Raw genomic sequence first — 17,791 nt, forward strand, 5'->3', positions numbered from 1 at the left:
TGAGGCAAAATGGATGCATTTCTGAAAGAATTCCGAATTATACAAAAACATTTCGAACTTTTTTTAAAACTTTAATTAATTTTAAAACATTTGTATTAACATTATACCTTTCTACCAAAATTTAGCCTTAATTATATGTTAAAACTAGAAATCTGACCAGTCAGCAAGGGCCCCGCTGAGGGGTAGATATATAAGGGTGCAGATTACGGGATGAGAATTTTACTTGATTACAAAAATTTAAAAATATATAAAGAAGAATAAGTAATAGCAACTGCTTAATATCCAACAACCTGTAAATAGCATCCTTGTATTTACATAAGGCAGTAAAACATCATATCTATAATGACTCAATTAAATGTATATTTAAAGAAGAATGAAGCATTTGTTTTCTGAAATGCCAGTCTTCAGTGAATGCAAATATCACCCAGGCTTAACCTTAACTTCAAAACAAACATCAGTTGCAGACAAAGGTGTTAATTAATCTTGAAGTGACAGAAACTCAACCCTCTAAAATTTTCTGCGACCATTAAGATAATTAATCCCAGGGGATTAATTATACTGCTCTCTCAACCTTTTCTTCTAAATTTACAACAAGAACTTTTTCAGCAATGATAGAATGAGGTTATTATCCGATTACCTCTTAAAATAAATAGTATTCTTGAATTTACATAAGGCAGAAAAAAGAAAGAAAAAAAGAAAAAAAAAGAAAATAATTATAAAAAAGATATCTTTATCTATATCTTGTTTTTAGAATTCAACAAAATCATAAATAACTCATTGTGTATTTTACCAAAATAAAGTATGAACATTATTTAAATCCACATATCAGAGAATGTAAACATCATTCAGAATTGATCTTAACTTCAAAACAAACTTCATTTGCAGACAGAGGTGTTAATTAATCTCAATGTGACAGATAAAGATAAATGCTTTGGATTTTCTTCAAGAGAAAAGTTAATTAATCCCAAGAGACTCATTGCAGCCTTTCATAGTTTACAATAGGAACATTCTCAGCAGTTATCTCTCTTTGCCGATTCACTCTTATATAAAGTTAAGGAATCTACCCCACCACCCCAGCTCCAAACCAGATGACATAGAGAACCAAACTTAGCATCAAAATATGTCTAATGCCTATTCAACAAACATACCAAATTTGAACTTAATTGGTCAACCCTAAAAAAAAGTTATTAGAAAAAAAACAGAAAATTTGTGGACGGAAGAATGACAGACGGACAGACAGACAGACAGAGTGATTACTATAGGGCACCCGCAAATCCTTGCGGGGCCCTAATAAAAAAAATCTTTTTTCGTCTTTTTAAAAAAAGACGAATTTTTCAGAGCTTGAATATCATTATGTATTTTTTTAAGAGCGCAATATTTTCACATATTCTAGCTAGAAATGATGTCACAGAATGTATGTTGTCAATGAAAACACAATATTGGTATTCCATTATCACAAGTTTTGGGTGAAACTTTGCGTATTTTAAAACAACACAAGCACAAGAGCATTAGATGTAGTACTTGCAACAAATATATTTATGTAGGCAAAGAAACTTTTAACTTCAATATCTTTCCTATTGATATCATAAAAATTTTCGAATTTTTTATAACTTTTTACCTTTTAAATTTTTACACAACACCATCAGTAGATCCGCGCCCAAGTCTTTAATGATCTTCTTTCTTACACCTTTTTCAGTCTTAACCTTACAATATCCGTAGATCCGCGCCTCGTGTTTATCTTTTCAACAGGAATTTCCACCTCATCGTCATTAGCGGCCTTTATTAGCTGGAACTTGGTTCTGTGTGTGCTATGTTCAAAACAGCCGAAGATGAATCGGCCTGGACCGTGAGGGGTTTTACCGAGGAGGAAGTTGGCGAAAATCTGCTCGTAGCTGGCTAGATTTAGCGGGTACCTTCCGAACTGAGATAGAAAACAATTATAAATGTAATATTTTGCATTGAAACATGCCCCCCCCCCCCAAAAAAAAAGGAGGAACATATTTGGTATTCTTATATCTGTATATGCAACGTTGCTCAAAAATTACAATTAAGCATTAAATGAAAAAAGGTGATGATAACAAACAGTGATCAAACTCTTCTAGTAAACAAAACGAATCGTGAACAGGGCAAAAACGGGGACCCCTGAAACCCTAGAGATAGTTCCCTAGGTGGAGTATGCATTCCCTTGGTGACCGGTCACAACCACCGTGAGCCCTATATATTGATCTGGTAACGGAGTATTCCGTACTAAGAAGTCAAAACGGTATAAAAGACAATGGCCTACTTATTGGTGGAAAATGTAGTCAAAATTCAACCCAAGGATAGGTTGTATTTGCAAACAGGATCATCATAGAAATCTGTGAAATGCTGAGTTTAAACGAGAAAGGTGAAAACAATGTAACATCAACCTATTTGTCAGTAGCCTGCCTCATATTAAACATGAATCGTACTCAGAACATATTCTTGAAAATCGAATTCGTTGAGAGACATAAACACCATATGTAGGTGATTGTGGTATAAGCAGGTATATTACTAGATAATTAGGGAAAGTTGTCGATGAAAAAGCTGAAATCATCTCCTTTGTCATAAAGTTTCGTTTCACACATTGCTGCTTGAATATACGCATTTTCAAACTTTGTCACTTCCTAAATACATAATCTTTTTTCATCAAAATTATGACTGATCGTAAAATTAATATCCTCGATTTGTAACTGGGGATATTAAACAAGCTTTTCTCTATTTTCTCTTCATATTTAACGTGTGTAAAGAGCACGACATGGTGCCCAATACAAAATGGAAAATTCTGGCAGACCAGAGAAAAATCGAACACCCCCTACCCCATCTCCAAACTCTAGACAGGTTGTTTCAACAATGAGTTGTCTCGTCTTACTGAAAACGAACTTACCTACCTGCCACATTTCAAATTCCCATTATACTAGTATAACAGTTAGAGTAGTGAGACTTACGTCTGTCATGAGTTCGTATGCCTTCTTGGCGACCACATTCGCTTCTGCGTCTTCCAGTTGAACAAAATTTGAGTAAAAGTCTGTTAGGTCCTCTTCTTTAATAAGCCCGTCCTCTGGAAAGTGAAATTAGGTTTTGCACATGGTCATTTTCGTTTGTTTGAATAATCATTACAAGCATATATTGGAAAAATCTTTCATTTTTTCTACTAAAAAGGAATTTGTAAATTACCCCTCCCCAAGTTATATATTTCTGATCTTCCTTTTGATAACTTGTAATCTCTCTTTGTTGGACTTGCAATCTCCCATTTTCAAACACTGTATGCGTTGCACAACGTTCCCACCGAGTAGGCTTTAAATACAGATTCTCAGTATCATATATACTTAAGATTTTCCTGAAACTCCCCGAGTTAGACTAACAATTTCTTATTTATACTCTCCAGGGACTAGAAATATGACCGCGTATGATCTCACGGTTTATGATCTTCCTAAACTTACAATCTCCTTTACTGTAAACTTACGATCTCCAGAGTTTAGACTTACGATTTCTTTGGCTCTTTCTGATGATAATCTATGTATTGTCCAATAACATTAACAATCTTCATACAATAATCCCTACAATAACGATCTCCCAAATTCAAACTTTTTATTGCAAACTTAATCTCCCTTTGGTACTTTCATGATCCCTCAAAATTAGACGTACGATCTCTTACATGTTCCCGATTTTTGACTTACGATCTCCCCTTTTAATAATTACAATACCTCAGCATAGAGTTAAAACCTCTTACGATATCCCGAGTTTAGTCTTATGATCTCTTTATTTCTCACTCACGATCTACCTTTTATCTCCCGAGAGTAGACTTATAATCCCTTATGAGCTCCCTTAGACTAACAATCTCTTATGATCTTCCTGTTTTAAGATCTCTATATTTGCACTTACGATCTCCCGAGATTAGACTTACGATCTCTGTCCTTAATCCTGAAAAGTGACCTGGGTAGAAGTCTCAGCCACACCGGAAAGTTCTGCATCCCCATACTACCGTGTATCAGCTTGGCCCACAGCTTATACCAGTCATCTAACGTCACCTTCTCTATAGTCAAAATGAAAGAAATAATTCATACATGGCAGAAGTCTCTAATATAATCAAACATGTTACATGTAATAAATTGTCATATTCTGAAAAAGAGCAGACAAAGATTTTTTTTCATCCAAGGTCTTTATCGCCTCAACATGCCTGGTCCAATATTATATACATGTTAATTATTATCACACTGTGCACATGTACATATAGAAATCGGTATTATTTATATTTCCGTATTAAGAAATAGTCCTCAGACAGAGTAAATCATAGATCAATGTTTAAACAAGACGTAAATATACTCATGATACTAGGACATGTATATACTTGAGTAAAGTGTATAATTGTTGAACAGTACAACATGTGAGAAAAGCAACGAAAGGGAATATACCCACGAAGTTTGATGCCAAACGTACTGGACGACATTTTTTTCTTATCACAGAAAAATATATTCCCCTACCCATTGCATGGAAGGGATTTTTTGTGTTAAGAAAAATAATACATGATGTCAAGTGTAAATGGTTTGTGTAGCGGAAACTGTGATCAGATCATACATTTATACTATTCATTACAGACGTACTGTGTGCCGTTTTCTCCATAAGAATCTCGAAGAAAGCTTCATGTACGCCATATATCTCGTGATAAGCCGGGGAGTTTGTCTTCCATCCCGTATAATCCACTATCCTCTGCAATACAAGAGAAAGTCAAGCGTTAAAAATAAGCCATGCGTAACGGTAATCTATCTTTATTACTAAAATAAAGAATATATTATAATCGCAGATCTAAATTGTAAGGAATTTTATCGCGTGTCCTCTGTTTACCCTCTTTTTCTCATAAATGTTGACTTTTTGCCTCCCGGCAAGTTATAAAGTGAGTAATTTATGAATTTGACGTATGTGTTGTGAAATTTCAATTATAAATAAACAGAGGTATTACTGCGGAGAAATCAAATCTCCCTTTTTGATATTCTGAACCATGACATGCCTTTATCATGCTTATTTCATACGCTGATCTGGCGGGGAATCAGAAGGGTCCGGTCCCCCTTCAGTTTTCAATTTTGTAAGGTAAGGAAAAGATGACCGTGGACCCCCCTTAGAAAATACGCAACCTCCCTAGAAAACATGAATCCCTGGAGAAATGGTAACTGGAAAGCGATCCCCCACCCCACCCCATCCCCACACACGAAATAGGTTTTTCGGATTTGCACAAGTTGTTTACTTTTTTCGTTTCTTTTTGCTTGTCGAGAAAATAAAAAATTCTGAGATTGATTTTTTAGTAGGTATTGACACCCACCCCCTGGAAAAAATGGATCCATGCATGTATTCTTTGGAGATTTACAAACTAAATGAAGTGGATATTTAATCTGAAGAAACAATTTTTGAACACATTGTTTGAAATAATTATCTTTTCATATTAATTACTAATGTGATTTTAATTAATCAGTTCTACTGTTAATTCACTTACTTTCATGAACCCATCAAGATCATCAAATTCTATAAACTTGTCACCATTGGAGTCTGTAAAATATCATTGCAGTTATAAAAAAAGCGCAAACAAGTCAGAATCATATGCTCATATCTTATGTTTCTTAATTTCTAGAATATCAATAAAAGAAAGTTTTAAGTTAAATAACGATAAAAGAAAAAGAAGTGCCCCAACGCATCCCCCCACCTCACCCCCCCCCCCCCAAACACATACACACCTATAAAAGGTGATTTAACCAAAAGAATTAATGGGTTCTATACATGTGTAGACTTAAGCAAATAAAAATATCAATATAATTCTCTTATAATATTACATTTTACATCTCTCTCTCTCTCTCTCTCTCTGTGTTTTCTTGGGGGGATTTTTTTTTAAATTAAATTCTGGATTGCTTTTAAGAAAGTTGTTAATGCCTCAAACAAATTCTGAACAGCAGTTCGTCGTCGTTAATATTTCTAAGGAATATCCATTGGCAGAAAAGATTGTTAATTACTGAAAGCCATTATCACTCAACATCTAACAAAATTTGCTCAAGTTTTTTTCCAAATCTTAAAATCAATCATGAATGGCGAATTTGCAACAGTGGAAAAAAAGCAATGAGCGATTAATATAAACGTTGACGTCATTTTGTGCCGTTTTATGCAGGTGTTCAAAGCTTGTGATAACAGTGCAGCAATCTGCAAAGCAAATATGACTTGTTTTGTAATCTCACAATAAGTCAAGGACGCAGACCGTACATGTACAAATGACCTCTTCTAATATCTGGAATGAAATTAATAAACTCTTTGTGATTGCCGACTGGATGAGAAAAGTGGTTTATGTTCTAAACTTTGACAATGCTATATAAAGTTTATTCAAACACTCCTCCGATTTCACCTAAAATCACACCCTCGACCACGCGTACCCCACCCCACCACCAATGAAAGAGAATTTAAAAATAACTTTGATTTATTTTCCCATTCAATATCATGGTTGTAACATTTTCAAAAAGAAAACGTTCAAATATATAATAAAACATTATTAAATTATGTTTCATGTTTCTATTGTCATTTATTTTTTTTTTCTACGTATACATATATTTATTTCTGGATCCACCACTCTGTTCAAGATTTGCGTGCCTGTCAATACTAATAAATCAACTACCAACAAATATTTGTCTCTTTTACTTCGTTTGTTTATACTTGCACATACTTTTTAGGGTAATATGGATATAATTCTTAGAAGCAAGATACATACGTATACTCCCTAAATTTTAATATTTTTTTTATTTGTTGCATTGTATATTGTAATGAAAACTTACATTATCAATTTAGATCTAGTATTCAACATGTTCTATAAGTAAGTTTGTTAGATCAATTAATTGTGCATCATATAATTTCCCGCTATGTTATGTTTGAACTTCATTTATATGACTAACTTACCGAAAAAGTTGAAGAAATACTCCAGTTTTTCTTTCTGAAATGGTGACAGTAAAGCCATCTTTTCTACAATAGATTATATAAGTACACTCACACCGGATGAAGATTATTTTCAAGGCCAAAACGTTCTAGATAGTATTTTCAACAACCTGCGTAGTTATGATGTTGTGGGTTTTTTTTTTTAATTTTTTTTTTCTACAGAGCGTTGTCATATTTTAATGCATGTTATAGATGTAGGTGTTAATTCTTTTGAGGGTCCATATTTGACTACAGTTAATAAACAGTTGATACCTGAAAGAAAGAAAAGAAATAGTCAAACAGGGGCGGATCCAGAAGTTTTTTTTAACACGAATTTTATTATTTTCATAGATAGAAGAGTGGAAGAGACGTTTATGAAAGGTATTAAAATTCTCATCGTTTTTTTTTTTTCGAATTCTTAGAAGAACTAATGAAATATCTATTGAATTTTTCAATGGAAATTATTGTATCAAGTATAGCTGGGTTTTATAACTATTAAAACGTGAAAAAGAAATATTCAGCAAGATCAAGATATCGTCTATTATCAGGGATTGAAAAGGATAGAAAATGGGTAGTGATTATTCAAGCCTAGAGGACTTTGGTTGTATCTTAGTCAAAATATTCAGAGAGAGAGAGAGAGAGGAGGGAGAGAGAGATTTGATGGGGATGGAGATATGATGGATTTAATCATCAATCTCCTAAAGAATTGATAAATTTTCTTTCTTTACGCCTCTTATAATACATCTATTGTCAATATCAAATCGGATGTTCATGTATATATAAGTTATAATAAGTACATATACATTTAAATTCATAATGAGGTCAAACTCCATTTTGCAATTAAAGTCAACTGAATTTACATGTATAGCATTAAAAGGATACATATGTGGTCAAGTTCCAAGGCTGCGGTTGTTTGAAATATCTGAAGCGTGCAAAACTGACTATAAATAATTTACGAGTGCAGAGAAGATGCACGTGTTTGTACGCATTTTTAGCAGGTTCACTATGTACAGTTTGTAAAATTCTAATTGTTATGCATTATGGGTGCAAAATTTTATGACATTGAGTTCTTAATAAACAAAAAGGGCATTGGGGGGTATTCATTCTATTATTTTAGAGATCTTCTCTGATAAATTGTCATTGTAAAAGGGGGGGGGGGGGGTTAGATGTGACTTAGAGGTCTTCTGATTTTCTTCATTGTATTCTTTCAATATCAATCAAATCTTTTACTCATCGAATTTTGCTAAGTGTATGGATTTTGGATAATGAATAATCGTTTAGAACTGCTCTCATGTACATCAGGCAATTCGATCAGAGTTTGGAACTAATTTTTACAGTGATCAAAAACTTGTTTACTCTAGCTGGTCGACTCCATTAATCTACCGGACAACATTATACGCATGGTCTGAAATCTAGGGCATTTTTGATTGTCCGTCAAGATATGACCTTTAAGAAGTAAACAAGTTTATGTGGTCAGCAGGGGTTACTTAAAAGTATGACTTTTGTTCCGAAACTTAGGGAATATACATAGATAAACTACACGTATAGTAGAGAATATTTACCTAAAGAAGAGTCATTTGAGTCTTTTTTTTAATTGTTGGTTAAAATAAGGAACCTGGATTTCTTTACCTTCTTGGATCCGCTCCAGATTAGTTAAGTGAATTTTATCTGTGTATTTATGTTAGAGAGATCAAGGTCTTATGCTTTAGTTTTATTCATCTTTATTCATCCTTGATTTGTCAGAAGCTGTTATATCATGTATATCCTTTTTAAAAATCATGTTACAATAATTATTATGACACTATAACGAAAAATAGTTTAATCATACAGATCATGTTTTCTCAATTCTTTTCTCAACTTTATCCTTAATTTATCTTAAAGTTTAAGCTCATTTAGTTCTTTATCAAAATAATTCCAATATCAAAAAGCCAATATTAGATAACCATGCTATAGAGCATTGAAATATATTCGCAACTTATTCGTTATTATCAGATTATCGTGTTTATATCTACTGCAAAGATATGCAATTATATGTTGTGTTAATAAACTCTGGTCAACGGTCTTCATCCATTTTGATGACCAAAACAAATATAAAACATTTGTGTTCTTTAGTGTGTAGTGTTATGCTAAGCTGCGAAGTCAATGTGCGCTGAGGCTCAATATTTATTGTTAGGTTTGCACGACAGCGCCGCATGTAAAGCGAAAGACAATATAGAATATAAAAACACAGGGATGAAAATTTGTTAAATTACATCACTGCAGTAACAGATTATATATGATTAAGCAATGCAAAATTAATAAATGATATAGAACATAAATTTGCGAGTTAGAAATTTAAAGTAAAACTTACCGAAAATTTTCCTTGGTGCGAAGCTTTATCGCAGAATCAAAACATCCAGTCAAGTGAAAATATTGGCCGGACTGGAGAAAGGTAGGTCAGTCACGTGTCATTAATAAAGGAGTGGATCTAAGAGTTTCACTGTCCACTAACGGAGAAACGGGGAATATATAATTCTTTGTCTTTTTATTTCCGTCTACCCTCCTGTCTCTTCGTCTGTCACTTTGTTTTCAATAATTTTTAACTTTAACTTTGAAGTACTTCGTTCTTTTTATAAAAAATAGTTTTGCTGCTTTAATTAATTGTTTATTTTAACACAACGAAGCAGAAAAGACTGCAGATCAAGTGAGAGTTTCAAGAGGTATTTATATATATATATATATATATCTTTCTAATTAGCAGTTCCTGTTATGGCTTACTACCCCTTGTTGCTGTACAAACGGAGTCAGTGAGAAAACGCAGTGGAAGGCGATATCTCCATGTGCAAGCGCTGATCTAGGTGGAGATTTTGTGGTCCGGAACCCCCCCCCCCCCCGACTTTGCTGTGTTATTTAATGTATAAAGTAATGTTACAAAAAATGACCTTTGAACCCCCACCTCCCAAGAAAAGCATAGGAGTTTGTCTTTCGGATTGTTAAATGTAAAATAAATTAATAAAATTTTGAATCTACTTTAAATACACTTAAAAGTTGTTAAAATAAAGATTCTGACACTTTTAGCGAAGAGAAACCACGTTTTAAAAAGACGTACCACACCTGTAGAGTTTACGTTTCTTAATTCCATTTCAGACTCTTACATTACATTAAAAAAAATTACTTTTTTCCTGAAGATTTCAAAACTTTCAAACATTCATTGATAACGGATTAAGAAATATTTTAAATACTTGCTTTCTTCACGAGTGAATTTTTTCAAATAATTTTGAAATTGAAAGTGGCAAAATGTTAATTTCAATCCTATCAATAATATATATCAATCATATTGCAACAACATTTAAGAAATTATCTACTTATCTCAGTGTGATGTCTATATCTCATCAAAATTATATTCGGAATTATATTCTGAGTCTCAAAGCAAATTTATCAAAATAAAATTTACGCTTATACCAATTATTAACTTGTTATTTCACTATAGCAGGGACGCGCTCACTTGTCGAAGCTACTTAAGAATATTTAACTAAACATCTGTCATTTTATCAATGAGGTTACGGATTGTTGTATAAATTGTTATGTTATATGTACTCAAACTTTCAAAACTACAAATGTCACTCAGATTTCTCGGTGTCAGTTCGGTGGCCAAACTCCATTAGTGATATGGTTAAAAATGGCACTAACAGCGTCACTTATTCAGGCCCGTAGAAGGGGGGGGGGTGACAGGGAGGCACCCTCCCCACTTTTTTCTGAGTACAGCTATTATAGTATTTTGTAAAAGTAAACTTACATTTAGATGCTGATTGTCCCCTCCACTTTTTGCTGCTGTAGGGTCAAGGACTGGCAAAATTCAGGATTGGGGGGGGGGGGGGTTGTACCAAAAAGTAAAAGAAAGGTCCAGGATGGCCCACTGTTATTTTTTCCTTTTCCTGTTTGATACGGATTCAACATGCCATTATTAGCTGCAAACAACGCTGACATACATGTTATTGTAGACCAAATATGTGTGTAGCATTCGATGTACATAATATACTACATTATACTTAACTTATTAGACTTTATGCTTGAACAATTTTACATTTCACAATCATTAATATGAAATTAATATATCGATCTAACTTTCCTTTCAATCCGCAAACAAACCTCAGCATCCATCGGATAAAATACTGCAGGACAAACTTTTATTCAAACAGAGATGTTAGAGTTACCTTTCCTTTATAGGATTAAAGCTTACCTCTCTACGTCTCTCTCTCTCTCTCTCTCTCCGCGTGTTATTTAAAACCAGCATTCATTTATACATTATGGAAAAGGTACATGTATATGTGTATACCGGTAAATACATTACTGCACTCAAGAATCAAGCCTATAGAGACTGTTATAAATATAAGTTAACTTGAAAAAGTTTGACACGTATAACCATACTTTAACAAAGAACGTGCTTACATGCATAAAATAACTTGGTTGATTTGACTAAAATTTTATCAAGGAACAATTAGAGTGGACACAGGAGTGATAGTGCTAGCAATAAAGTTCGTACATCGGAAAAAAATATTTTACAACTGTTAGATGTTGAATGTAAGTTTTTATTTGGCAATAGAATGATAAGAAGTATCACATATAAGGAATTATTTAAATAAAATTCCTCAGCAATCCCCCATAAAACAAATTTTTAAGTAACTCAAAAACAGGCTTAAGGGAGTGAAATTATTTCCATTTGTTAATTTTATTGCAAAATCTTTTATAGCAAGGTCTGTTCAAGAAATGAAATGTGCATGAAGATGACGAACACTACTGAAGCTCCAAATTCCACATTTAATATTACAAACTGAGAGCAAACATGGACCACTGGACAACATCAGAGATGAGATCAGGAACGTGTAATGGAGGAAAAAGCATCACCTGTCGACCAGCCACATCCACATTGAGATCATTTGTTTTTAATCTGATAAACAATTAGGTAATCTGTTGCTATATTAATCTGAAAAGAATGGATTAAAAATTTAGATTAAAAACGTCAGTCAAAATTTGACCCAACGATAGATTGTATTTGCAAACAAGTTCATTATACCGACCATTGCGAATGTTTACTTATACAAAACTGTTGATACCCTTGAAACTTCAACGTATTTGTTAGTAGCCTATCTTGTTTTAGAACCTGATCGTACGTAGAACATGGTGTTGCGTATTGAATCAGCTGGGAGACATAAAGATACTGTTTATGTAGGTAATAATGGTATATTGCTACTTAAATATATAAGGCAAGTTGATGATATAGAAGTTTGTCATTACCTTAGCCATAAAGTGTAGCAGTTAGTTTTCAATCCGTGTCTCTCTCTCTCCAAAAATACAGATGTCCAAGTTTTTTAGTTCCACTTCAGTGGAATATATCGAATCAACTTATGAATGAAAATGTCAATTGTTAAAAACGTCATCCATACATTTAAAAGTCCAATAAAAGGACACAGCAAGAAACTCTTGAATAATAATTTCTAATAAAGGACACAATTAGTTCTCGTGGGAATTCCTACAGATTGTTGAAAACCTTGTCTCTAAAGATTACATAGAGAATTACAGTGTCTATCGTCTTCAGGTTACCTGTCTGTGAAACGTGATTTTTTTAAATGTTAGATTTCCACATTTCCATGATATAAATGTTTACTTATTGTTAATGAAGCGTATATGAGTCGAAAAAAATGAAACGAAATTAATGTGTGTTTAACGTCCATTAGAGAATGGGACGTCACCACTTGCCGGCGCGTTACGCACGCAGTGGATTCGAACTCGTCATTCAGACGACAAATTTAAGTAAGAAACCATTTTTAGCTCACCTGAGCTGAAAGCTCAAGTGAGCTTTTCTGATCACATTTTGTCTGTAGTCCGTCTGTCTAGCTGTCTGTCCGTCCGTACGTCTGTAAACTTTTCACATTTTCGACTTCTTCTCCAGAACCACTGGGCCAATTTTAACCAAACTTGCCACAAAGCATCCTTGGGTAAAGGGGATTCAAGTTTGTTCAAATGAAGGGCCACGCCCTCATTCAAGGGGAGATAATTCAGAAATAGTGAAAATTTTGTGGCATATTTTTAAATCTTCTTCTCAAGAACTGGCCCAAAAAAGTTGAAACTTATAGAAAACCTTTGTTATATAGTGTGGATTCAAGTTTGTTCAAATCATGACCCCTGGGGTAGGGTGCGGCCACAATGGGGGATCAAAGTTTTACATAGTAATATATAGGAAAATATCTTTAAAACTCTTCTCAAGAACAGCAAAGCCATGATTTGTCATATTGGTATGGAAGCATCCTCAGGTATTGTAGATTCAAATTTGCTCAAATCATGACCCCCGGGGGTAGGATGGGGTCACAATGGGGGATCAAAGTTTTACATAGAAATATATAGGAAAATATCTTTAAAAATCTTCTTCTCAAGAACAGCAAAACCTTGTTTAGTCATATTGATATGTAAGCATCCTTAGATAGTCTAGATTTAAGTTGTTCAAATCATGACCCCTGGGGTTTGGGTGGAGCCACAGAGGGGGATCAAAGTTTTACATAGGAATATACAGGAAAAAAAAAACTTTAAAAATCTTCCTCTCAAGAACAGCAAAGCCTTGTTTGGTCATATTGATATGCAAGCATCCTCAGGTAGTATAGATTCAAATTTGTTCAAATTATGATCCCTGGGGGTAGGGTGGGGGCACAAGGGGGGATCAAAGTTTTACATAGAAATATAGGGAAAAAACTTAAAAATCTTCTCAAGAACAGAAAACCATGTCTAGTCATATTGATATGGAAGCATTCTCAGGTATTGTAGATTCACCTTTGTTCAAATCATGACCCCGGGGGTAGGGTGGGGTCACAATGGGGGATCAAAGTTTTACATAGGAATATAAAGGAAAAAAATCTTTGTCTCAAGAACAGCAAAGCCATGTTTAGTCATATTGATATGGAAGCATCCTTGGGTAGTGTAGATTAAAATTTATTCAAAGTATTACCCCTGGGGTAGGGAAGGGCCACAATGGGTATCAAATTTTTACAAAGGAATATATAGGAAAAAATCTTTGAAAATCATCTACTCAAGAACAGCAAAGCCATTTGTTATATTGATATGGAAGCATCCTCAGGAAGTTTAAAATTCAACCCCCCCCCCTCCCCCATGTAATCTTTTCAATACTGAATTGATTTGTGCTTTTTCCTAGCCATTGTGCTCAGGTGAGCGCGATCAAACAAGTAACAAAATTATTTAAAAAAAAAAAACTCTTACAAGCACAATTACTTACGGCACCGGAACGAATGGCAACGTAAATACTTCGCACTAATAACTGTTCAACGAAAACAAATTGCTCAAAATAAAAGCTTTCAGTTTTTTAGCCACAATAAGATTAGTTGATTTTTTAATCAGTCATTTATTGATAATCAGTATAAATTCATTCAATATGTTCTGGTGACTGAATTAATAGACAAGTGATTTCTATTTCACAGCCCCTTCGACCGCGGAAGGCAGGCCCGTAGGAAGCAATTTCACTTTGAGGGGACAAAACCATACATTTTCAGTTGTGGGGGGGGGGGAGGCACTATCAATTACCAAATTTCCTTGGCAAGCAAAAAAAAAAGGTCAGACGTTATTATTGAGGGGACACAAGCATATAGCAGCTATGTTTTCTATAGTATTCTATATATCGGCAAAATTATTGGGGGTGCACGCCCCCCCCGGTTCCTACGGCCATTGAGGGAGAGGGCAAGGTCCCCGCCATTTTTTTCTGAGTATAGTATTTTTCTTAGCTATAGTAAATTTTTATTTAGATCCCCCCCCCCCACCCGACACACATACTTTTTGTAGCTGTAAGGTCGAGCATTGGAAAATTCCAGGATTAGAAAAGGAAGTGTAAGAAAAAGGTCCAAATCCCAGTCCCCTCCATGGAATAAGATTTTCGAATCTACCTTTTTTTTTTGTTTTGGCTTATCAGATTTTTTGGGAGGTTGCCCCTTTTATCTTAAACCGTTGCTACAGGACTGAACAATGACATGCTTTATGCAGGTAATACTTCATGGAGACGAACTATATACTATACGTATAATTATCCTATAGGATTAAAGTTGACAAAGGATGTTCTTACTGAGAACTGTATGATGCAATCAGAAGGGACCAATGGGGTCCTTCGATACATATATACCCATTAACCTGAGGAAAAGGTGTCGTCTGAACAATACGATTTACAAACTGGTCACATTGACTCCATTAAGTACACGAACAACAGCCTAAGGTCAAATCTCCTGGTGTGACGACATATTCTCAAAGTATACAGTTACTCTATAGTGCGTGTATCAATAAACTTTGAATAATTTTACAGTGATTTAAAGACAGATTATACAAACAAACTTTTATCCAAAATCTTGAAAATTACAATTTAAGTCATGTTTATGTAAGTAAAATGAATAAGTTTAACTGCATATTTTTTTTAAATTTTTTCATTCAATGTTGCACAATAATGGGATTTAAAATGACAGAAAGTTGTATAGATTAATAAGAAGGGTTGCAGAAAGGTAATTTTTTAACATCGTAGAACGCGCACGTTTGTACAATTTCTTGATATTTTAGTAATTTATTATTAGCATCATTTACAACCAAAATAGGCCCAACAAGCAAATTCAAAGAATTGTGGCCCCCCGCTTTCAGAGTCTTGGTTGGTGGATGGGATTCAATTATTTATGACATATTGTAACTGTCTTGTTTGTGTGTCCTTCAAACTTCTAGATCAAGGTCATGAACTTGAAGTCAAAAATTATATACCTTTCTGAAAGGTGTTGTCATACGTAATGTACATGTAAAATATGATAGCCATCTTTTCTCCCTCAAAAGATCTTACCAATGTAAAAAAAAAATTAAAAAGACTGTAGGCTAAACTTAGAGGACGAGGTCATAAAATCCTGATTACATTCGGAAAGGTCTTGGAACAAGTAAAGCCTATGTCAAATATAAAGGTCAAGGTCACATGGTCAAACGGGAACTTCTTGTCACAGGTGATGCACTTGTCAAATATAAACGTCCTTTCTTTCGTCATTCAAGAGTTATCACCAATGTTAAAACTTCTGAAAATCAAGTCAAACTTTATGTTCATGGTCAAGGGGTCAAAATTATAGCATGTTCGGAAAAGTCTTGTCATATTAGGTAATTCACATGTCAAATATGAATGTCCTGTCTTCTTTCAAAAGTTATAACCAATGTTAAAATATGTATGTCAAGGTCAAAGTCACAGGGTCAAAGTTCATGGGACAAGGTCAAGGTCAAGGGGTCAAAACTTTTAGTATATTTGGAAGAAATTGTCACAGGTAATGCACATGTGAAATATGAAAGCCCTACATGTATATCTTTTCTAATTCATAAGTTATGATCATGGATGACTGCGAAAACGGGGGATAAAATTTATATCTATCCAGGCATTCATTTTTTCTATCATCTGTCCTTAACCCTCTTCCCCGCAGTCACCCATTTTAACGCATATACCATTTCCTATTTCTAACGCAAAATCACGCATATACCGTTTCCCCGCAATCACGCATTTTTCACACACTTCTTCAATTTAATGCCAAAAATTATTCTAAATGGACAAAATAGCCACGTCATAACTCAATACCAATTTGAAAATTTAATATTTTATTCTTTGAAAAAAAAATATGCAAGAACAGAAGTAAAATATATGGTGATTCAGAGGAAATTCGGCCTAAATTCTTATTTTATTTTTTTTCCACAATTTTATTTTCTTGCAATATTATTCATAAAGTTAAGATTCTATGTGTTTCTTAAACATCATTTTACAAAAATATTTGTGTTAAAGCTCATGTATTGTTTCAAATATTTGAATGACTTGCAATGAAGAATTTCATTTATATGAACGAAAACCATTCCAGACAACATATCTCGATAATTATAGACCTCAAATAAGGGCAACAAATTTAAACTGCGGATACAAATAATTTAGAGTTCTTATGATTCAGATTTTTGTAATATTAAATTAAAAATGTAATTAGAAAAAATGATAGAAAAAATTCGGACTTGGATCTTTTTACAAAAAAATAAAGCAATTATATAGCAGAACCTCTACTGTAGATACCAGATATTCTTTTAGTGATATTGTCTGTAATCTTTCCGTATAGAACATACAATTAAATACTCATTCATTCATTTTTTTCGACTCCGTAAAAAGCATCTACACGTTTCTCAAGCCCATGTTCATATATATACTTTTATTATCTAAACTGGCCAATATAACCTGTGATGAAAAGCTTTATTATAAAGTTTTGCCCATTAAATTACTTCAATTCCTATGATAAATAACTTTTTTTTATGTGGAGGGCTTATACAGGCAAAGCCACTCGGCACACCTCGGCCGATTCGTACCTCATCTAACCTCGAGGTTTGATGAATGTGACGGAATCAGCCGAGGTTTGCCGAATGCAGGCAAAGCCTGCTGGCAAATTCATCTGAATTTTATTTCATGATAAAATACATATATATGCTCAAATCAAATCAACTTACAATAATTTGGAATTCTCGCTGAAATTTTATACAATGATGCACATATATATTGGTGGAACCAGGAATTTTTCTTATCCTTTGTCCATATACATGTACCATTAAAACAAGAGGTCCAGGGGCTCTAACAGTCACCTGAGTATAATACAACCCGTAAAGGGTCCAAAGAAAGGGATTTTAATAACTATACGTTGATTGATTGATCAATAACTATATGATAAACAAAATTAATTTGACGATATTGCTCATAAACAACAAAAGTAGGAGAATCAACAAAATAGTAAGTCTGGTAATCAGCAGCAACTCAAAAAAAAAG

General features: G+C 33.8%; 1 protein-coding gene across 1 annotated transcript; it reads right to left on the bottom strand.

Annotated features, from left to right (window-relative positions):
* Nucleotides 1-774: 774 nt before the first annotated feature.
* LOC133198631 (sarcoplasmic calcium-binding proteins I, III, and IV-like) lies at nucleotides 775-7,054 on the bottom strand. The gene is made up of 6 exons (XM_061334675.1): nucleotides 6,946-7,054; nucleotides 5,507-5,559; nucleotides 4,623-4,728; nucleotides 3,926-4,054; nucleotides 2,967-3,079; nucleotides 775-1,921 (listed from the first exon to the last, which is right to left on the bottom strand). The coding sequence occupies exons 1-6, from the start codon at nucleotides 7,001-7,003 to the stop codon at nucleotides 1,682-1,684; spliced, it is 699 nt and encodes a 232-aa protein (XP_061190659.1). The 5' UTR covers nucleotides 7,004-7,054; the 3' UTR covers nucleotides 775-1,681.
* Nucleotides 7,055-17,791: the final 10,737 nt, after the last annotated feature.

Source organism: Saccostrea echinata, unplaced genomic scaffold, assembly GCF_033153115.1.
Source record: "Saccostrea echinata isolate AGI-Se365-2 ecotype Australia unplaced genomic scaffold, CSIRO_AGI_Sech_v1 ptg000033l, whole genome shotgun sequence".
Lineage (NCBI taxonomy): Eukaryota > Metazoa > Mollusca > Bivalvia > Ostreida > Ostreidae > Saccostrea > Saccostrea echinata.

Coding starts and splice junctions, on each gene's coding strand:
- LOC133198631 (XM_061334675.1), bottom strand. CDS start 7,003: ATGGCTTTACTGTCACCATTTCAGAAAGAAAAACTGGAGTATTTCTTC. Junction 3,080..3,925: donor CAGGATTAAGGACAGAGATC/GTAAGTCTAATC, acceptor TTCACTTTCCAG/AGGACGGGCTTATTAAAGAA. Junction 1,922..2,966: donor CATACGAACTCATGACAGAC/GTAAGTCTCACT, acceptor TTTCTATCTCAG/TTCGGAAGGTACCCGCTAAA.